Source organism: Bicyclus anynana, chromosome 12, assembly GCF_947172395.1.
Source record: "Bicyclus anynana chromosome 12, ilBicAnyn1.1, whole genome shotgun sequence".
Classification (NCBI taxonomy): Eukaryota; Metazoa; Arthropoda; class Insecta; order Lepidoptera; family Nymphalidae; genus Bicyclus; species Bicyclus anynana.
In genome coordinates, this window is record NC_069094.1 from 8,090,241 (window position 1) to 8,114,057 (window position 23,817).

At 38.4% G+C, this 23,817-nt stretch overlaps 1 protein-coding gene across 1 annotated transcript in view; it reads left to right on the top strand.

Moving 5' to 3' along the window:
- Nucleotides 1–21,454, top strand: part of LOC112042860 (zinc finger SWIM domain-containing protein 8 homolog) — a gene marked incomplete at its 5' end in the record, with an annotated part of 45,473 nt that extends 24,019 nt beyond the window's left edge. Inside the window, 7 exons of the mRNA XM_024078045.2 lie at nt 519–696; nt 3,004–3,221; nt 4,153–4,275; nt 4,766–5,040; nt 6,736–6,969; nt 7,636–7,785; nt 8,186–21,454. Of these exons, the coding sequence (XP_023933813.2) occupies nt 519–696; nt 3,004–3,221; nt 4,153–4,275; nt 4,766–5,040; nt 6,736–6,969; nt 7,636–7,785; nt 8,186–8,252 (1,245 nt within the window). The remainder of the gene's footprint in view (nt 1–518; nt 697–3,003; nt 3,222–4,152; nt 4,276–4,765; nt 5,041–6,735; nt 6,970–7,635; nt 7,786–8,185) is intronic.
- Between the last annotated feature and the right edge of the window lie 2,363 nt (nt 21,455–23,817).

A 23,817-nucleotide genomic window follows, 5' to 3' on the forward strand; every position in this document is an offset into this window, starting at 1 on the left:
TGTGTCTAGTGGGAGTTTTCAACGTTTCATACTGTTACTATCGCGATAACGTAAACGCGAACTTATATGGAGTTGGAACAGTTGTGCATTAGTGCCACTAGATGGCGCTGTTTCAATTCCTTAGAAATTCGCGTTTACATTAACGTGATCGTCACAGTATCAAAATGCCACTAGGCCCTCTGAAGTATGTCTGAGTTTTATTTTATTAACTTATCTACATCCTACCTACCATACCTACCTAAGAGGCCATACAGACTACTTTAGTATTTTAGTCGAGTACGAACAATTTTTGGATTTACCGCCCAAAAATCGTTCGTACTCGACTAAAATACTAAAGTAGTCCGAACTAGGCCTAATTGATGCACATCCGATAATACAGTTTGGTGTTGCAGTCATAAATATGATCGAGTTCCAAAATTACACTATTCAATAGAGATTAAAGTTTTTTTTGCAATCCTGTTTTAATCAGTTTTTTTTAATTTATTTAATGTTTTCCTGTTCGTTGTTTGTGTGCGCAGGCGTCATCGGGCTGCGATGTGCACATGGTGCGCGCGGCGGCGGAGCTGGCGCTGTCGGTGCTGCCGCACGCGCACGCGCTCAACTACAACGAGATCCAGCGCGCCGTGCTGCAGTGCAAGGAGCAGAGCGACGCCATGCTCGAGCGCGCCTGCCTCACCGTCGAGGCCGCCGCCAAAGGTTGCTACACATTGTCTAATGTTCACTGCATGTGCGCATGGTGCGCGCGGCGGCGGAGCTGGCGCTGTCGGTGCTGCCGCACGCGCACGCGCTCAACTACAACGAGATCCAGCGCGCCGTGCTGCAGTGCAAGGAGCAGAGCGACGCCATGCTCGAGCGCGCCTGCCTCACCGTCGAGGCCGCCGCCAAAGGTTGCTACACATTGTCTAATGTTCACTGCATGTGCGCATGGTGCGCGCGGCGGCGGAGCTGGCGCTGTCGGTGCTGCCGCACGCGCACGCGCTCAACTACAACGAGATCCAGCGCGCCGTGCTGCAGTGCAAGGAGCAGAGCGACGCCATGCTCGAGCGCGCCTGCCTCACCGTCGAGGCCGCCGCCAAAGGTTGCTACACATTGTCTAATGTTCACTGCATGTGCGCATGGTGCGCGCGGCGGCGGAGCTGGCGCTGTCGGTGCTGCCGCACGCGCACGCGCTCAACTACAACGAGATCCAGCGCGCCGTGCTGCAGTGCAAGGAGCAGAGCGACGCCATGCTCGAGCGCGCCTGCCTCACCGTCGAGGCCGCCGCCAAAGGTTGCTACACATTGTCTAATGTTCACTGCATGTGCGCATGGTGCGCGCGGCGGCGGAGCTGGCGCTGTCGGTGCTGCCGCACGCGCACGCGCTCAACTACAACGAGATCCAGCGCGCCGTGCTGCAGTGCAAGGAGCAGAGCGACGCCATGCTCGAGCGCGCCTGCCTCACCGTCGAGGCCGCCGCCAAAGGTTGCTACACATTGTCTAATGTTCACTGCATGTGCGCATGGTGCGCGCGGCGGCGGAGCTGGCGCTGTCGGTGCTGCCGCACGCGCACGCGCTCAACTACAACGAGATCCAGCGCGCCGTGCTGCAGTGCAAGGAGCAGAGCGACGCCATGCTCGAGCGCGCCTGCCTCACCGTCGAGGCCGCCGCCAAAGGTTGCTACACATTGTCTAATGTTCACTGCATGTGCGCATGGTGCGCGCGGCGGCGGAGCTGGCGCTGTCGGTGCTGCCGCACGCGCACGCGCTCAACTACAACCAGATCCAGCGCGCCGTGCTGCAGTGCAAGGAGCAGAGCGACGCCATGCTCGAGCGCGCCTGCCTCACCGTCGAGGCCGCCGCCAAAGGTTGCTACACATTGTCTAATGTTCACTGCATGTGCGCATGGTGCGCGCGGCGGCGGAGCTGGCGCTGTCGGTGCTGCCGCACGCGCACGCGCTCAACTACAACGAGATCCAGCGCGCCGTGCTGCAGTGCAAGGAGCAGAGCGACGCCATGCTCGAGCGCGCCTGCCTCACCGTCGAGGCCGCCGCCAAAGGTTGCTACACATTGTCTAATGTTCACTGCATGTGCGCATGGTGCGCGCGGCGGCGGAGCTGGCGCTGTCGGTGCTGCCGCACGCGCACGCGCTCAACTACAACGAGATCCAGCGCGCCGTGCTGCAGTGCAAGGAGCAGAGCGACGCCATGCTCGAGCGCGCCTGCCTCACCGTCGAGGCCGCCGCCAAAGGTTGCTACACATTGTCTAATGTTCACTGCATGTGCGCATGGTGCGCGCGGCGGCGGAGCTGGCGCTGTCGGTGCTGCCGCACGCGCACGCGCTCAACTACAACGAGATCCAGCGCGCCGTGCTGCAGTGCAAGGAGCAGAGCGACGCCATGCTCGAGCGCGCCTGCCTCACCGTCGAGGCCGCCGCCAAAGGTTGCTACACATTGTCTAATGTTCACTGCATGTGCGCATGGTGCGCGCGGCGGCGGAGCTGGCGCTGTCGGTGCTGCCGCACGCGCACGCGCTCAACTACAACGAGATCCAGCGCGCCGTGCTGCAGTGCAAGGAGCAGAGCGACGCCATGCTCGAGCGCGCCTGCCTCACCGTCGAGGCCGCCGCCAAAGGTTGCTACACATTGTCTAATGTTCACTGCATGTGCGCATGGTCGGTGATCCCGCAGATCTAGATATCGCCCTTCCACTAACCTCCACATTTTTAAATGTATATTTTTATCAGAAACTGGCGAGACTGAACCCAATATTTTTAATTTGGTCACACTGTAATCATGAAATCCGTGAAAAACCCGTCAATCTAAGGCAATGAAGTCAATACATATAAATATATGCACTGCCTTTTTTATCTTATGTTTATAACATAAAGTATGATGATAGGAGAAAATTACCCACATTTTCTTCCTTTAGACTCAGCCTCTTAGCCTTGCTCCCCCGGTCATGTTTTCCAGCTGCTTTCGGGGTTGAAGCATCTTGGTATATAGGTCAATCAAAAGTATACCTTGCACAGGTGGCGGAGTGTACCCCGAGGTGCTGTACACGGTAGCACGCTACTGGCACGAGCTCTACCTGCGGCAGGCTACCGAGGAGGGGGAGGCGCTACCCGACGAGCCGGCCTACCGCGCGCTGCCGCCGGTCGCCGTGTCGCTGCCCTACCCGATACCCTACCCCTTCTTCCCCTACCCGCCGCCCGCTATCTACCAGCTGCAGGTCACGCAACCGGCGCATGTGAGTACCTACAATAATATAGGATGTTCTTAAAGTAATTTTTCTACGCATACTTCATTTAAGGAGTAAGTTGGTGAATGCGCTACGAATATATAGGCATAGTGAAACAGTGTTGGTTATTTTACACAACCTATTTTCTTACAAAAATTGTACGAATCTAAACCGATTTTCCAATATAAGATAATTTATGATGAAATTGTAATGTATATTGAGCATAAATAAAGTCCCAGCTGCAGCTGCTGCTTTGGTTTTTAAATAGCAACAGTGTTGGCTATTTAAAAACCAAATTTGGAAGAAAAACGACTGTGCTGTAGTCTACATGATAGAAGTAAAACTACTTTCAAAAATGAAAAACTAAGCGCCATCTATGAGCCTCATAACTGCATCTCAACAGGTTCTGGAAGAGTACTAAAAGGGATTGTTTCAAAGTTCTCTAAGAACGCCATCTACTGGTAGTTTAAAATAGCAAACACTGATTCACTGTGCCTGTAGATGGCAGCACACATACAAACTTATATGAACTTGTAAGTTGCAATGTGACAACACGAGTTATAGCTTGGGAAATTCGTTCGTAACACTCCCGATGGGCTGTGCGGGCCGTGAGGGGTTAGCGATGCCTCGCGCGCACGGCTTCATACCCGCGCAGCTTCCCTAAAAAACCCTCTACCCTATCCTACCCTTCCCTACGCCTCTGTCAAGTATTATTAGGAATCGTTTGTATGGGAGTATAGAAAAGTGTTGAAAATTTACAAAAAAAGTATACTTTTTTTGTAAATTTTTAAATTACACAAACCTTGTCCTAACAATAACGAATCTTTAATAAACCAAGAATCATTCAATTTGGTGCAGTCGTTCTAAAGTTATGTAGTAAAGTTATGTTATCCATTTTTATTTATATAGATTTTCACTAATGTCGCACACTGTCTCACAGTTCGGCGGCGCGGCGACGGCGCACCCAGGCGCGCAGTTCGCTCTGCCGCCGTACTTCGTGCGCGGCATCGTCACGCCCACGCACCCGCACGCGCCGCTGCCGCATCCGACCATTGCGGTCAACGTGAGTACACACGCTCTGCGCATTGTATTACTATCACTATCGTTTTCAGTTATATTGCTTGGCTGATTCGTTCGTAACACTCTTGATAGCCCGCTTGGAGGGTGGTAACGATGCCCTGCTCGCACTACTTCATACCCGCGTCGATCTTCCCCGCCCGTCGCCCGCATATCATCGGCACGAGATCCGGCATAAGAATTAAACCCTCGTCTGTTATTTAATTGGGATAAGTAATAAATGATATAAAATATTCACATTGACACATTGCACATAACTTGCCTAGTTAAATTGCGGCGGCGGTTTTTGGTGCATTTGTTAAAAAAAAACAAAAGCTGATGTGCGCAATTCATTATCTGTGTAAAAGTGACAAGCATATCAAAATGTCACCTGGCAAACAGAACCTACGCCCTATATACATGTTCTTGTACAATTGTGTACATGAGCAAATTACATGCCCTTAATGGAATGCTCAAATGTATTTTTATGTCATCAGCATCCTTCGCCAATTCCGCCGCCAATGCCGGCCACGATACCCACGGCCACCGTGAGCACAGTGGGGGTGAGCGGGGTGAACGCAGTGGGGGTGAACCCTGTCACGGTGGGCGCGGTGGGCGCGGTGAGCGGCGCGGTTGGGACCAACGTTGGCCTGCCGGCGCTGCCGCCTGCCCAACTGAGGAGACTGTTGGCTGCTTACCGCGTTGGCATGTTGGCGTTGGAGACGCAGGCGCGACGAGTCCACGATGACCGCCCACAGAATAAGTTTGGAAGGTAATTGTTTTATACACCTTGCTGGTTTCACCTACATTTATTAGCCCACTACAAGAAACCTCTTAACAATATTAAAAATGACCTCAATCTAATTCACAAAATTTAAAAATCCTGTTTAAATCTGTTTCGTAAGTATGAAGTCATTTAACTTTGACCTAGTTTAGGCTGAATGACCTCAAAGGGACCGTATCCGGCGATTAGGTAGTTTTGAAAATACAGGATGTTTTAAAATGATCGATTTTTAAAAGTTTATTGCAATCGTAACTCCTTGAATTGTACTACATTATGTGGGATTTCGGCTTAACGCGAAGGGAACTTCACGGTGTATATCTTTATTACAAAACTCTCATTTATATAAACAGTATTGGAAACTTATAATAAAGACCCACATCTTCCTGGTGTGAAGCTTGAGGGTTAAAGCAGCCGGTGGTTGAGGCGCCTGGGTGAAGAACCTGCATGTAATATGTGCTGTCTTAAGGATTACTGTCTTCTATAGTAATGCGAACAACATGATTAATTTCCTATTATAGTTATGTCGCCCCATAAATGTCTCCTAAATTGACATATTACTATACTATATACTCGCGTCATATTAAAGTGTACGGATAATTGTGCCTCTGAGTATATTTTAAATTATCCCTTATTATGCGTATAATATTCAGTGATAATGAAGTCACGCAAGTTTGTGGCGACTAATGCGACATTAAACTTTTAGTATGACGTCTTGTCACACACGTGTATTAGCACTACATCGAAATATTTTACGTAATATGTCAAGTTTACATATATTTAAAAATTGGCGAGAATAGATTAAAGTGACCTGTGGCCTGTTTGAAATAAAAAAAAAGTATTATTTCAATTTTACGAAACACCAGCTATTGTTGCACTCTTTCAGAGTATTGTTGGATGTTCCAAGCATACACGTATCATCAAAACCTTTGTCAAATAGGTATACAAGGCACTAGCCGACGCCTCGTTTACCCGCGTAGTTCCCGTTCCCGTGAGAATACGGGGATAAAATATAGCATATGACACTCACAAATAATGTGGCTTTCTAGTGGTCAAAGAATTTTCAAAATCGGTTCTGTAGATCCAGATATTATCCCCTACAATACCGCAAACTTTACCTCTTTATAATATAAGTATAAATCTGTGTTGTGAAGCTGAAAACGGAAGATGTTTACAAGTAAAGTGTAAACTATGAATAAGTCCCTTAATTTAAAACGCAATCTATGAGGTTTTCGTACAAGCCTAGCCTTAGAATGAGTCCACAACGTAGCTAACAAGAACAACAACCATCATCATTGTATCACCTTTTGTATGCTGATCTCTTCTTAATATGTTTTTAGTCTTGTTTTAGCCATTGTGGTGTAAAAATAAAGTATGAATCTATCTATCATTCATCATCATCAGCTCATTATAACGGCCCACTACAGGGAAAGGCCAGGAGATATGTGGAGCTTAGATCCACCATGAGGAACCCACCATATGGGAAAACATTTCCAAGTGTGCAGAATAACTGCAAATCAAAGCTACCAATATTTAAGAAATATTATAATTTTTTTTTCAGTTTCCACTTTTAACTTCTTGAAAATGTCTTGAGAACTTTACTAATCAAAGAGTCATACTCACTCATCGAATACGAATTATAATGCTAGCTGTATTACTTTCAAAATTCAGTTTCATGTTACACAGGAACCCGCCATACGGCGAGCATGTGAAGTGGCTACTGCGCATATCCAAACGTCTCGGCGCGCAGTATTTGCACCAGTTCTGCGTGTGCGCGGTGAACTCGGTGGTGTCGCCCTTCGTGCTGTACGAGCTGTGTGTTGAGTCCGCCCATTGGCTGGCGCGCGGCGGCCCGCACCATCTCGTCATGCAGCACCTGCGGGGGACATTGGCGCCGCTAGTTCACAAGTGTCAGCAGATGTGAGTTTTTGTTTTGTGTTGTTTAACCCTTAAAAGCTGCAACAGTGCTTTTACACCCACGTGACTTATATCAGTACATCAAATGACCAAAGAGCATAATCCAATATTTAAGTAAATATAATATAATGAATTTTCAAAATATGTTTATTTACTGTATTTGAATATTTAAAACCCCCGTGTGTATTTACCCCCATTGTAGTCATGTGGTATATAAATAACCTTTAGCACATATTTATGTTATCAAAATTTGTATTTGTTTGAAACTTGGCGTTTTTGTGAGGATGTGTGAACTCACAGCAATATTATTCTTTGGCTCGAGTATAGTAAGTTAATTAAATCTAATGACGTAATAACATGAAAATATCACTAGCCTTATTTTAAAAGTAAGGCAAATAATCTACGGTAGTGATTATTGAAAAATTCTTCTGCTTCTTGTTCCCTTTAGATTGTAAAATAAGTTAGGCCAGGCCAATATTACATCGACAAGTATAAAATATCCGAATCACACCCCAGTTCACAATATGACGGCGGATTATAATATTACGAGTAAGATTATAAACTAATGTATTTTACAGTTGAACGGTAACATACATACATTATACATACTCGTATATAATGAGTGCGCACAGTCACTAGCTATAACAAAATGTTTGACGTTTTTTATAGGTACATTCAGTGCATACACCAGAAGTTATATCACCTGACGACCGTGGAGTACGAGGAGTTTGTTGGCATCGTGCTGTCTGCGCGCACCGCCTTCCAGCTCACGCCTGAAGGGAACACGCAGTTCAAGGAGTGGCTCGCCTCCCTGCGCAGGTGAGCAATGACTTTAGGAGGGGGAAAATTTGGGGAAAAAATTATTTGTCCCCCCGCCTCCCTGTCAGCAAAAATAAGCAAAGCTCTTCTTCCCTCACCTCCCCCCCCCCACGTTTACACATACATTCTTACATACATTTTTTAATTTTGGAGGGGGAAAATTTGGGGAAAAATCATTTGTCTTCCGCCCCCTGTCAGCAAAAAAAAATGTAAGCAAAGCTCTTCTTCCCCTCCCCCCCGTCTCATGCTTACGTAAACAAACATACTTACATGCATTTTAGTATTTGTGGGAATCTCTGAAAATGCGTTTCGTTTTCATACAAAGACACTAGATCAATGATATTAAATAAATCCAACTGTATTTAATATCATTGATCCCAATGTAATGATGTTGTTGCAGATCGAAATCATGCAAGAAAGACCTGTGGACGCAGCTCAACGCGGCGCTTCAAACGAACGGCAAATGACGCCGGCAGCCGATAGTTTGTAGGATGCGGTGCGCCGCGCGCAAACTGTCACACTCACGGCGCTGGCCGCGCTGCCGGCTCGTCTACCAGATGCACACTCTCTAACTGTCCCGCCCCACCCGTCTGTCGCTCCCTCCCCCAACTCCCCACACTCCCACTCCCAGCCGCCGGTCGAACCGCTCGAGTTGACTTACGGCTGTACGAATGTATTGAACGATTGTATGATAACAGTTTGCGCGTACAGAAAGAGTTAAGACATTCTGACTTCTAAGTTCCTCGCATTTTATTATGTATTAGAAACCCCGTTTCATGCGCGTATTTTCCGATCCGGAATAAAATAAAGTCTATGTTGTTCGCTGTTAATGTAGCTGTCTATTGGTGAAAATTTTTGTATGTCGGTCCAGTACTATTTGCTACAAACATAAAAATCTATGCTCTATGTATGATGTAATTTTTATTTCACCGCTCAGATAACATGCGGTTAACCGCATCAATCAATTAATGCAGAACGTTGAATGATTCCGTCTGCTCGAGCTCTAAAAAATAGTTTTGTTTTTCGAATTTCGAATATGCGACGAGTGAGCCGGATACGTTTTCGAATTTCGAATATACAACGAGTGAGTCGGATTCGTTTTCGAATTTCGAATATCTGACGAATGATTCGGATTCGTTTTCGAAATTCGAATATCCGACGGCTGAGACAGATTCGTTTTCAAATTTCGAATATACGACGAGTGAGTCGGATTCGTTTTCAAATTTCGATTATCCGACGAGTGAGCCGGATTCGTTTTCGAATTTGGATTATACGACGAGTGAGTCGGATTCGTTTTCCAATATCGAATATACGACGTATATGTGAGTCGGATTCGTTTTGTACGCGAATGCTTTTTCTTACTATGCAAGTGATGTTGCAAGCGTATGATTGAACAAATAACATTTTATTGTTTACAAGCCTAGACTTGTAATTGCTATGCATGTCTTCCAAGCGACCAGTGGCCGTATTATCAAACGTATTAAGGTTTTAATTCGAATAATTGTATTAAACGAGTCAACTCGAGTTAAGTTATCAAATGTTATGTCTAGATGAGAGATACGCTGGAGTCAAATAATTAAGACTGGCCCATCACTGTATTGTGTAACTTTAATTAGTTCCGTTGTCCTGTTATAGTCATAATAAATATGGTCTTAGTGATATTGATGCAATGCAATTCGACGACTGTAATTCAATTTAAGTTTACATGACTTTATTTAAGTCCACGGCGTTGGTTAGTTAATCGTATATAACCTAAATTGCGAGTTACACCTCACAGTTTACCTCAGACGAATTATATAAGGACCTGCCTCGCTTGACGTTACCCCTTTGTCAAAGTGTAAGATCAACGATCTAATGCATTTATAAAGACAGTTTCTATAGAATCGATGTTTCTTGTTGTAATCTTTTTTGTCGTGTAAAGAGTCCCCTAAAAATGCCGGTTTTTATAGTTGAATGGCATAAAAATGGCCTACAACTTGTAGTTTGCTATACGATAATGTTTCATTTATAACTTAATCTAATTCTATTCTAATAACCTAAATCGATTCTTCAGCCTAAACAGCAAAACATTGATCAAGTAATTGAATATAGAGTCTAAGCAATGTGCTGTTCTGTGTTTAAATTACACGTGTATGTATTGCGAATCAAATTTATAGTTGTCTGCAGTGTAAGGACACAAAATATATTTATTGGTATTAAATATTTTCGATGAGTGAGTTTACCTCGTCCCCCTCATAAATTGACAGACAATTTTATTGGTGAATTTGGGTGCGATACAAGTCCATATATGTATTTGATCTGAGCAGTTTACTCTCTGAAACACATGACCAACCCTTTGCCTCGTGATGGTGTTGTTTATGGTGTTTCAATTTACTAAGATTTGATTTGTATGTCTGTGCAATAGTGAGGTGTAACTTATGAATCAGCAGGTAACTTATTTTTCAGTAACTTCATGTAATTAAAATAAGATCTCATTTTATTGAAAATATTGTCTTTCCGACAAAATGTTGCTAGCTCCGTGCAATTTATTATACGAATATTATTATTTTATTCATAAAAAGCTCGGGGCCTCTTTATGAATTACTTAACTTTTTTAAATAATTCGATCAAATCTTGTGACTGAGTTAATGTTTCTAAATATTTTGGAGATCACATAGTTTGAATTTAAACTTATGATTATTGCATAATAGATGTATTATTTTTTATTTGAACAACAATGTACTTTTTACGACTGATTTAACTTATTTAAATTGTATTTATGTAATTATAAAAATTTACAATTTTTAACGTCAACATTTTTTTTCGCCTCGTGCAATGGAGTCGTGGTATGCTTTTTTATAAGCTCATTTAAAGGGTTGTGTCTAGTTTGAAATTTCATAATAATTTTTATGATTATTATAATAGGATTTATTTCCATGTAAAAAAATTACACGACAAATGTTATAATACATTGTCTAATATTAGTTTGTCTTTCTGTGCAATTGCGCGTCCTGTGGATCGTATATAGTGACGTAATGTAAAATTTTGAATAAATTAAGTAGACTAAACATCACAATTTATTTATGCATAAATTATAATATGTTGTTAAGAGGATCGTGAATCGCGAAAATACTTTAACTTGAAAATCTAGACTAATTTCTTTGAAATAGTATTTCAAACTTCGTTTAATAACTGTCTCACAATTACAAGATAATTAAAGATATCCCAAATTCATCAAAAATGAGATGAGATGTGTGGCATAACCTAGAAAATGGCCTCAGATCAGCATATAGCTACATGACTTTAAATAGTCATTTATCCCTACGCAATGTGTGCGTGAATAGTTTTGTATGAGTGCATATTGTTCCTTATTCCAAAGGCGACCAAGTAGTTAGGCGTGGTCTATAAATTAGTAGAAGTTCCTGCCAAGCACAATTCCATATTTTAATTTAATATTTAATTTAAATTTGAACAGTAATTTAAATTGATGCAAATACGAGTACGAAGACATGGCTGTACGATGTCAATCTTTGCCTGTTGGTATACACTTCAAAAAATTAAAAAAAAGGCCAATGAAATAAACATCAATATACCGCAAATCAGTACCTCAAATTACAGCCCGGTAGTGCAAATTCAATTCCATAACAACACTGTACAACTTTTTTATTTTGTTAGGTTCCTATTTCATAAAAAAAATAGAGAATAAAACTTTCATAACTTGGCCTTAAAGCACTCGTGTCTCTATCATAAAATTCACTTCGTTCGTTTTATAAAATGCAATTCATGTTTTAATGGCCGTCATTATACAACCGTTTCATAATCTACTGTTAATCCATCATCTCTGTATTGGAACAACAAACGTACGGAAAGAACAAAGTTTTTAGATACAATCTAAAAAAATAAATAGGCTCCACTGGATTTTTGGTGATATTTGGAACTAAAGAGTTTAAAAACAGTACAGGAAACTTTAAGTTAAGAAGAAAGAGAAAATATGTGTTGTAATTTGCTCAGTTACAAATGTGCCACTTTAAAAATTGTATATAAACCATCTAAACTTTATTTATTAGATAACTTTCAAAATGTCTTCCGCTATTCTGTACGCGATTCGATGGGCTACTCGGACAATGAAATGTTACTTACTAAGAATTCCGATTGTTAGCACACATTTTTTAAAAATTATAATTCGTTTCCCGATCTCTAAGGTGCGTTAAAAATTAACGCTTAGTTAAATTATAATACAGTATTCTAGTAGGTTAAAAGACTCGAATAAGGAGCTCGCAACATTTTTCGCTTGATACTTATAGGCTTTGTTTAATTTATTGACCTACCACGTCAAAGAAAGCCAGTTTTTGATAGAATAAGAATTTCACTAGCCTGACTTATAGGCCACGTTATAACAAACACTTACTTGCAAACATTACTATGAAGTTTTGCTGTGCCAGACGCACAGGATTGTGTTTGTAAAAACGTGTCTATGAAGTCGTGTTACGGTCTTTTTCAATAACCTATCTATCCGCCATTTTGCTTACTAAAGTTAAGAAAAGCTATCTTCCTGTTCTTATCTGCTTCTGACAGATAGTTTGACTATGTAAAGATACTTTGACTGTTACTGATAATCGAGGATAGCTATCTATCCGTAATCTTGGGTAGGTTATTGAAAACGGCCGTTAGTAGACTTCCTATCGCCACAATAAAGGGTGGTGGAGTCTCTCAAGGAAGTCTGGCATCACTTTTTTTCTTTATATATTCCAGAATTGCACAAAAGATTTGTGAATCATTTTGTCATTTCAACGTCCATCTAAATGTTACTTTACTTACTAGTCATGAGTTTTTGGAAATTATCGGTGTAACTAATGACTGTCATTGATTTTTTTTTCTTTATATTTATTTTTATTTTCCCTTTTAGGCTAAGAATTTCGATGCCTCTTTTACTCAAGATCACTTGGTAATACTCTCAAGGAGAGGCGTGGAAATAATATTGTAATAAATTGCGGGAAATGTTATCATTAAAATGAATTCCGTCTTTTTTGATGCACTGCTTTAGGTGATTTTATTTGGTGTTGTCGAAAAAGATTCCGTTTTGATGAGCATTTTTTGTATAAATATTAGATAAATTCGAGCGCAGGAAACGACTGAGTTACTCATTGATTGCTCAATATTTTTTTTTATTAAAAAAATTGAAGTATTATGAAATTTTTATTGAAAATTACCAACATTGAAATTATTTTTACCACGAAATGTGTGCAGTCGTTTACTGTTCCACGCTCTTAGCGTAGTATAATATGCGTTATAATGTTAGGACGATTTTATAAAGCTCTTACAATTCGAAAATTATAATATTGTTGAGATAAAACATAACATCAAACAATTAAACATAAATAGAGACTTAAATAACTGATAATGCACTTAATAATAAATTTAACATTTTTTTAAGATAGAAATTTATGTGAGCTCGTTCAGAGAACATTTTGCCAAAGTGAATGAACAACAATATAAGCGAAAAATATTTTTATGTTTATAGTACACACAATTTGAATAAAATACTTTACTTTTTTGAATTATTAATAACATACGGCGAAATTAAATTTGAACGAGAATGGAGAGTTCACTGTATAACAAGCTTACTTCTAAATGCAAGAGACGAATTGGGAGTTTTAAATAAAGTCGTACCTACTAATAATAATTACTTTGTATTATGTTAATATGCTCATTTAACATTAAACGCAGTGTTAGCTAATTTTTTCAAGATCTCCCATAATGTTTTCTTTATTATTATTATTATTTAATTACGATCTGACTGGTTATATTTAACAAAAAAGAAAAGGTTTGCTAAAATGTGTATTTTTGGGTGTCTAATAGGTCAGAAAAAGTATAATCGGTTTGAAGCGTTAGGATTGTATTGGTATATGGAGTCAGATTGATTTGGGATTGGTGTTGAGAAGTACATGGGCTGTCGTTTCGATGGTAATGTGTCGGTTGCCGCGGTCGCGAATCGCTGAAGTCGCCTTGCGCTACATATGAGGGCAATATGAGGGCGCTTTGCCCTACAAATGAAGGCGCTTTGCTCTACAAATGAGGGCGCCTTCTCTACAAATGAGAGCGCTTCGCTCTACAAATGAGGGCGCTTAGCTCTACGCGCCTTGCTCTATAAATGAGGGCGAAATGAGAAATTCAAAATTTACAATAGTCCATTTTGTAACGCAGATCGGCTAAGAAGTTTCAAGTGACCTAAAAAAAATAGTCGATAGACTAAAACAGATTTATTAGACAGATTGTAGATGACGACGGTCGATTCACTATTTTTGATATAATCTTGTCGAAATTTGCAGTTTCATGGATGTTTAATTAATAAGGAGTTGCGGTGAATACACGTATATGTTCGTTTAGCTAGAGTAACTTTATTTACAAGTTTATATGTATTATTATTATATTGGTATCGTAATGCAAAGTAGCGTCTTGAGAGCCTTTAAAATATAACTATATTGTAACTAATAGGACGATAGCTGGCGACAGTTCGCGCATTCCTATGTCAGACAGATTCTATATACAATTATAACTTTAAATAAACGGTAAAATAGGGCAATTGATAAAAGTGGCGCAAAATGAGTGCAATACTATATAATATATACTTCTCATCAAAATAATCGAAACAGTCCGCCTGAACAACACTTGCGGACGGTTTCGACTTTTTTGATGAAAAGTATATTGAAAGCAGTTATACACGAAAATAGATTATAAATATAATCGGTAAATTATACTAACTTCTCGCGTACACACTTTCATACATTGTACTTGTATAGAGTCCATGTGTGTAAGTATCTTAAGTAAGGGACAAACTTGAAATCCGCTCTGAACACGAGGCGTATATATACATCATAATAAACAAACATCCCAGCAGGGATATTGTTTTAGAAGCTGTGTTGCAACTTAAGAGTGGACTAGATGTTTGGCGCATACTATGCCAGGTTATAATAATTTACATATACCTATGTAATAGTACTATATCTACTATACGTTGAAATGAGAAGTCATAAAGGTGCTGATAGACTTGAGCATTCACTTGTAATGAACATTCGTGCGAATGTTACATCAAAGAAAATACGAAATTTTGTTTGAAAATTTGACGGCCTCCGTGGCGCAGTGGTGTGCGCGTTGAATTTACAAGACGGAGGTCCTGGGTTCGATACCCAGCTGGGCCGATTGAGGTTTTCTTAATTGGTCCAGGTCTGGCTGGTGTAAGGCTTTGGCCGTGGCTAGTTACCACCCTACCGACAAAGACGTACCGCCAAGCGATTTAGCGTTCGGGTACGATGTCGTGTGGAAACCGAAAGGGGTGTGGATTTTCATCCTTCTCCTAACAAGTTAGCCTGCTTCTATCTTTGATTGCATCATTACTTACCATCAGGTGAGATTGTATTCAAGGGCTATCTTGTAATGAATAAAAAAAAACAAGAAAACATTTTAGCGAGCATTCTATCGAGCGTTCTGGCGAGCATTCTAGCGAGCAGATTTGCTTATATAGTATAGACAACGGCATGGAATTTCGTTGACAAGCAACGAACAGAGCGTTCGTATGAATTCTCAAGATGTTAGTAGCAATATTTGGCTCTATGCTTGGCTCGGCTTGTTGTTCAGTTCGACAAATATAAAAACGGCGAATGCTCGATGTGAATGCTCCAGTCTATCAGCACCTTAACGTCGGGACCGGATAGGGCGAGCTGTGTTGCGTAATACAAGTATAGTGTGTCCGTGCCATTATCAGTGTCTCAAATAGATGTAGCAGTGTCGCTAGTTTTGTGTGGTTGTTAAAATTAAATATAGAACGTATACATAATCTTCCGCCGCCAAAAGCAATATAAAATAATATCAATGTATTAATTGTAATATGGTAGTCGACGCTAGTGAATTACAGCTTTTGGAGTACTAGTTGAAGTTTTTAAGACGATTGTTTGTAAGGGCTTGCATGTGAGTTGATAAAACAAGACTTAGAATAGCTGCAATGCAAATAAGTGTAGTTGCATATATCACAAAATAAAATGTAGACTTAGTCTTAATAAAATTGGCAGATTTATTATAAAATAGTAATTATAAGAAATGTTTCCCTAAGATTTTTATAACTACTACTAATATAGTTACTACGTTAGTAATCTTAGTCTACTTTGCTATATTTTCTGTCTGTCTAAGTCAGATTTTTTTAAAGATTTAAAATTTCCATCACAATTAAAATAATTATAGGTATTAATATTTTTTTTAGTTATCTCATAAAAGCATAATATTGTGTGGTATTATTTATTTTATTATACACAAATTCGTGTTCATTTATTTGCTTTTACACAAAATATAGGGAAAATATATAACATTTTACATTACTTTACGTTTTAGGCAACTCATAAGTTACTATTTTATGTTCTATGTATGAGATTTGGATACGGAACTATGATATTTACATAAAATAACGGCAATCTAGATAATGTTATTCATTATAGAGGTGTCTATTCTGGAGTTATAGATTATCTACAAAATAAGGTATTGTATCTATATTGTGTCGTTTATATATGTAACAGTTAAACATTTATTAATGTATTTATTCATAATGAATTTCATTGAAAACAAAATTTTTTACAAAAGTGATTCACCATCATAGCATCATTAAAGATTTTATGCTATTAGATATGTCACTGACGCGTCGAAACTGAGGCGAACAAAGGTGACTAACTTAACTTAAGGTGACTGTCTTAATGTCATTTCGTCGCATAGTAAACAACGAAAGTTATATAAACAAATTATACCTAAATATTGTCTACAATGTCGAGTTGTGTGCTCAGGAAGTGTAAAAACTATACATAAATATATATTGTAATTAAACAGAAAATTGTGCATGTGTGCGCTCAGTGGAGTAGCTAAATTCAGATCAATGTTAGCGGAGATTTTTAGGCACGTTACCATTGACCAATAAAATGACGCACAATCATGTAGAAGATTTCACTAGAAAACTGGCCAATTTTGCTTTGACAGTTTTGGAATTATTAGCAAAGAAATTGGCCTTTAAATATAATCCAATATTCAATAAAATCCCTAATTCAGAGCAAATTCAACCTTAAGAATTGAGTTTAAGGTTGAATTTGCAAATGCGACTTCTTGAATTGAGTGCCAAGAAGTTGGGTTTGTCACCCATCCACTTTTTAATAGGAGATCGATGCACGTAACATATCTATAGTATAAAATATCGTTGGGTACATTGCTAACTTGGTTTTTATCGTTTATTGACACAGAAGATTAAACTCTGAAGAGTCTGACATTGGAATGGTATTCGTAATGTATGTTGCCGGCTGCGGCGTCAAATAGTTTTAGTTCAATATTTTTATCAATTAGGTGTTTCATCCATTAAGCGTGGATGCTCGTTGCATTCAGTAGTTAGTAAATTTTAGAATGCTAGTTAGTTTCAATTCGGATAATGTAATCGTTGGATGAGTACACGATCCATAAATTCGGCCTTTTATATATGCAAAGTTTTGAAAATGTGTACAGTTTTCTGAGAGTAAATCCGTTAATATCCCTTAGCCCAGTGAGATGTTATTACGTCTAATAAAAAGACAATCGCAGACAACAGTACTAAATTCACACTACGTTTTTACAACGAAATAACTTTGTAATGTTACATAACATTGTCTTAAGAGCAATAAGGTGATGATTTTCATAGATCTATCCTTGAGTAGTAGAAGATTATCTATATAAAAAAAACTCGCTAAGTTGTCTTAGTGCAGGTCAGAAAGCATATATTTGTGCTAGGTATAATGTTGAAGTCATGTCTGTAAAAAAAAAAACAATCTTTATTAAAGCCTTTAATCCGGAGTTAATTTGGTTGAGGAACGGTACAGCATTAATTATATATATCGATGTATTTATAACTCAAAACATGTGCCACTGCATTAAGCGGCATCAATTTTTCGTTTCTGAGATCATTTAACGTAGCTATTTCATCGAAATTACGTAAAAAGAAAATTTCGTCAAGCTTAATCGTAGTAGCAAGTGATAACGTTATTTCAACGAAATAACAACTTTATTAAAGATGTTGAAAGTTGAAACCAATTTAAATAATCGCAGAAACTAAAATCATTGCCACTTGTACTGGCTTAATTTTGAATCGTATATATAGGTAGGTAATAACATCTCACTGCACTACCAATGTACTTACATACTGAATCCCCCTTTATTTTTCGTGTTACCGATTCGTTAATAATGCACTTTGAGATTAACATAGCCAAAATCCTAAAGCTATGTTAGCTAATAAATTTGTCTAGATATTTCGCTTATATAGTAAGTAACTAAAATATATTTCGCCTATAGTGCTAGGTGCGTTTGAATAAACTTTCGTATTAAACTCGTGAAAATACTTCATAATAACTTGCCGTCCAAGATTATTTTGCCGGTACATGATGTGATTTAGTTTGCAATAGCATTTTTCTCATCCTAAAAGTAAGTTGAAGTAAGCTAGTTTTGCCATAATATTTACATTTTTGAGCATTTCAGAATGAATTGATTATAACAGCATCGCCTCGATGGGCATTATTAACATTTTGTGGTATCGTAAAAGCATGTCGACTTCGGCATAATGCTTAAAGTAAATTCGTCTCAAAAACCTATTTTTACACTAACATTAAACATATTAAATATAATATTAAAATAAAAAAAAGAAAGATAAAATATATCGTAGTTTCATAATTATAAGACGTTAGTATGAAGTATATTTTAATTAGTCGTTTAATGCATGTCATAGATGTAATTAGCCCAGTATCAGGCAAGATGCGAAGTTTTATAAGTGTTTTTTGGAGTTTTTTTTATTGATTTGCAGGATGTTGATATTTCACATATCAGTTGTACTGCTGTTGTGCACATTGTATGTTCCGTTCAGTTGTGTCGGTGTTGGGAATGTTCATCACAGTTTATGCAAGGGAAAAACGTCTTAATGTCACATTGATGGTAAACGAAATGAACTGTGACTTGTGCATACTCTTATAGTCTAAGAGCCCGTGAACCCCAGACCTTCGTCATTTTATAAAAGCTGAAAGTTTGTTAGCTCATGCTCCTACCATAAGTAAGTACGGTAGCCAAATGTGAAGTTTGGACAGTGGCTTTGGGAGGTAGCAGATTATAAGGATCCAGACCCTTAAACCGTCTAAGTATAAAGTGTAATATTTTTATGTTTTCCTCGGTATAATATGAGAAATTATATTCCCAGTCGCCTGTCACTTAGCTTCGCGACAACCTTTCGAAAAACACAATTTAATTTAAAACTTCAAGGGTCTTTAGCGAAGGGTTAGCATGAAGCTAAGTGTCTGAATGAGGATACCATTTTTCATATTATGTCGATAAACTTATACTTTATACTTAAGTGGTTGAGGGTCTGGATCCTTGAAACCTTCTATCTGCCAAAGCCACTACGGTCCAAACTCTATAGTTGGTTACGGTACTTATCTATAGTATGAGCGTGAGCTGACAAACTTTCTGCTTTTATAAAATGACGAAGGTCTGGCTGTTGCCGGCTCTCCGTCTATTAAAAAAATTGTATACAATATGACTTCTTAATACAATTCAGTGAATAAAGATATGAAAAGTCTGAAAAAGAAAAACGTGTTCGTGTCGGGACGCTCGACAGAAGTGATAACTTTAACCTACTGCCGTATGCGTGAGATAAACGAAATCCAGAGGCGTCGTAACGCGTTACGTTACGGACTGGTTTAACCCCATAAGAAGTAGTCACTTCAAAAAGTTAATTTGTATACAATTTTTACGTTATCACTGGAATAGAATTCAGTGAATAAAGAGATGCAAAGTCTGATTGGTCTATGATCTCGTCCTACCTAAGATTGTATACTCAGAGGCACAAATATCCCCCCACTTTAATGTACTCGCGTCACATTAAAGAGAGCGGATAATTGTGCCTCTTAATTTATTGTATGTTCTTTTCACAGTTCATCTTTATATCTATGCATGGGCCACTCGATTGAGTATGTAATAAGTATAATACCTAATACAGAAAGATGAAATGTACTACTCTGGTTACTTACCCAGGTGTATAAAATGTCCAGTGAGAATGAATTTCTTATACAAAATAATTATTATTATAGATGATATATAGATGAATATATCATCGTTCCATCACAAATGAAAACGTAATAATTCTTAGTAAATGATGCATAATTTTATACATCTGGACTGTAGTTTAATTATACACTTTGTAAGTGTGTTGTCCGCCTATTAAATTTGTAACCATTACGATTGGAATGGCTACTTGTTAGTGTACGTAATACGTTTATATATTATTGTATCGTCCGTAACGCATAATATTATACATTTCGCAATCGACATGAGATACTGCAAGCAACGATCACGCGGTCTTATGCTGTAACATTTTTGATGGTATTGTTTGCGGCGAAAAATTGCCAAATTGCGACAGCATGAGTCCGCTGTTTGTTCGTAAAGTTTTGATATATTGATTGCTAAAAATAGTAGTATTATTTGAGAATTTATGTAATAATATCCTTCGTCACAAATATAAAGTGTAATTTTTTTAGCCTACACGGATTCAAATAATTCTTGATTTACAATCAATATTTATGAAAAGTTTTTCTTTTAAATGGTGTATAATTGTTTTCACTTGCATATAAAGCCATTTGTCAACGTTTACTTGAAAATTACGTTTTGCCACTTGAAAAAAAAATCTCTCGCTCGGTTTAAACTGGCCTCCATGTGTTGCAAGACTAAAAGACTAGTCAATATAGTCTTAATTTAATTATTACCGGGATATCTGTAAGCTAATATCATTATTCAAATATCAATTCACCGTTGACACATTTTTGGATCTCCTTATTTGTTTTATGCATTGACCTCTTACAATAAAAGGAGGCACAATCATGTAGAAAACGTCACTTAAAAACTGGCCAATTTTGCTTTGGCAGTTTTAGAATTTTTGGTAAAGAAAATTATATACCTAAAGCGCTTTACATATAGTCCAATATTCAAATATTCAATAAAATCCCAAATTCATAGCAAATTCAACCTTAAGGATTAAGTTTAAGGTTGAATTTGCAAATGCGACTGAAATGAATTGAGTGCCAAGAAGTTGTGTTTGGCATTCATTGAGTGGGGACGTTTTTGGTCGCTGATTGTGCATCCACTTTTTAATAGGAGATCGATGGGTTTTATGACATCTCGTATTTATAATTAGGAGTGCCCATATATTTTATTAACGACTAAATCGTATAAGCACTAGTGTTCCGTTGTCGCAAATGGTTGTAATTATAAAGTTATTATTAATTAATTAATGATTAGTAAAATGATAGACTGTTATGCACTATTTCTGGTCTAACCGTGTCGAATCTTGTTGCCATGTTGTCGTTTTCCATGCAAATTTGCAACCATAACCTACAGTACCTAACACTTTGCGATGACAAGTCGAATGGTCTGCGGTTGCATGGTGGACACATAACGTGTGCGTTTGTCAAACATTTGGTATATTTCCTATTTGCAATATTTATCTTTCCAAGTTTACCTACTGTATGTTTTTACTCGAACTAAACATTTGACCTCTTAGATAATTTAATTTTACGGATAACACCTAAGTCTTTTTTGGCAAAATATTTGAAGTAACATAATTTAATTATTCAATATACTTATTCTATATTTAAGAGCAGATTGTTTTATTTATCTACTTGCACCCAGAAACCAAAATAAGTGTTGGGTTATCTACATACTTACATTTGTATCATGCAAAGTTTCTTATATAAATAAATAGGTCCTGTAAATAATAATAAAGAATATTACATACAAGATACGCGCAAAAACCACGGGTTATGTTTTTCGCGCGTGTCTATAGTAGTCGGGTAAAACTAAACACAATTTAAAATAATTTCATTCGTTCATTATAATTATCATACCACTACCATCGGTCCCCCTTCCTTCTCCATATATAAGAGATATGGAGTTGAGACCCTAAACGCTTCTCCATTGCGGGTTGGTGGGCTTCAGGGTGATTATTTTATGTCTCCTACTGCGAGATTGACGTCTTACGTCTCCAAGGCATTTTCCAACTCCAGGTTTAAAATCTTTACTGAAAACTTAGAAGAAAGAAATACTCATTGCTGACCCGCCCTAGGACTCGAACCCTGTACCTCGCAATTCAAACCCACATTAATTACTGGCCCAAGGCAATGAAAATATTTATGTGTACCTTTACTGTTTAATGGTTGTAAACCGTAATCTCTTACGGCCCAATATTACTATCACAGATTAAAGAATAATAGGCAGATAGAGCGCGGAACACGGCAACGATGCAGCTATTCGAAATACAAATTCAAAAACTAATACATTCTCGAGTCAGTATGACATAAAGCTAAAGAGTTTATTTTGTTTGCTTGGACGCGCTAATCTCAGGAACCATTTGGAAAATCATTTCAGTGATAGCCCATTTATCGAGGAAAGCTATAGGCTATATATTTTCCCCGTATTCCTACGGGAACGAGAACGACGCGGGTGAATCCGCGTGGCGTCTGCTAGTTTTCAATATTATTCAAGAAAAATGGCATCTTATTCATTTTTAAATATTTTAATAACTGTTCAAGAAACTAAATAGGTAAGATGGAGTATTTTTTTAATTATTGATTATTAGTCTATTATGATATTAATTTACGTACCTAATTGTTGTTAGTGTTAAATCTTGAAATACAAATTATGAAAAAAGTTTGTTTAAGCGGATAACGGAGACGCGTAAGTCGTTTGATTTTTAAAGGTTCCACCGGCCACACCGCGCGACTGTAAGGACTCATTCTGTATCGTTCTCTATTCTGCGATTACTATCCAACAATGCTATATACATTGAACATTATTACATTAGCACGGTTGTTCTGTTTAGCTAATGATACGCACGTCAATAAAGCGTGCGAGTCACGTGTATGACGCTGTAGCACTCATGGGCTCTCAGTGCTATCTTCAAGTGTGTACGTAATCGTATCTATATTTCGTAAATATACGATTTGATTGATTACTTGATATATTATCTAATATTCTGAGGTTAATAAATAATGGGTATTTAGATAACGTTGATACTTATAATCCCCAATTAGGTCGGTCGGTAATATCTTGTATGTGGTAAACTTTTTCAGATTTTTTTTTATTTCAGAGTTAAGTAGGGTCACCTGGTACTCAGTGGATCACTTTTTTCCGAAGGCTGTAACACAGCCCTCAGCAGTGTCAGGATATACCAATACTAACCAATATAGGGTGTATACATTGTAGTTTAATAAATATGATTCGTTTTGTCGTTATTTTTAATAGGGAAAAAGATATCAGAGATTTTTTAAAAACACGGAAATGAGCCACTGTGTACCAGGGGGTCGAAACAGTGGCTCGGGTGTAAATACACAGTGGATCAGGGTAGTGCACAATGGATCATGGTCATAAATTATTTGGTTTTGTCGAAAAATTAAACAAATTCATTCACATTTAATCAGTCTTTTATTTTTGTACTCATAATAATTGTTTTCTTATAGCAGCGAACTGCATAAACCTAAACATTATTAAAGCAAAACAGGAATACATTCCTAACAAATAAACAATCAAAACTTTCAAAATTGCACATCAATTTAAAAATTATTATAAAAACTTAACCAACTTAGTTATCACAAAAATAGGCAAAATCAAAAAAGTAGATCCAAAACTTAATGGAAACATTGTTAGAGCATATTCAGTTGCGTCAAATCAATAGAGAAACTGTAATAATTCTGCTGGCGTGTGGTACTACCGGAAAAAGTGGGTTTAGGCAGTATGAATTTCTTTTACATTTGACAAATCTGGAATAGCAGGCAAATGATATTTATTACAAGCTTTCTTCCTGAGAAAACTAATATAGTATTCTAGATTTTTATTCCTTTCTTCAATAACTTTACCAATGTAAAAAAGCTTTTTCTTCTTTGTCGTAAATTGAACTAAAACGTATTCTCCTTCCTTAGGAAGCCGCGGCAGAGGCTCATTAATATCTTGTTCAGTCAAAATTTT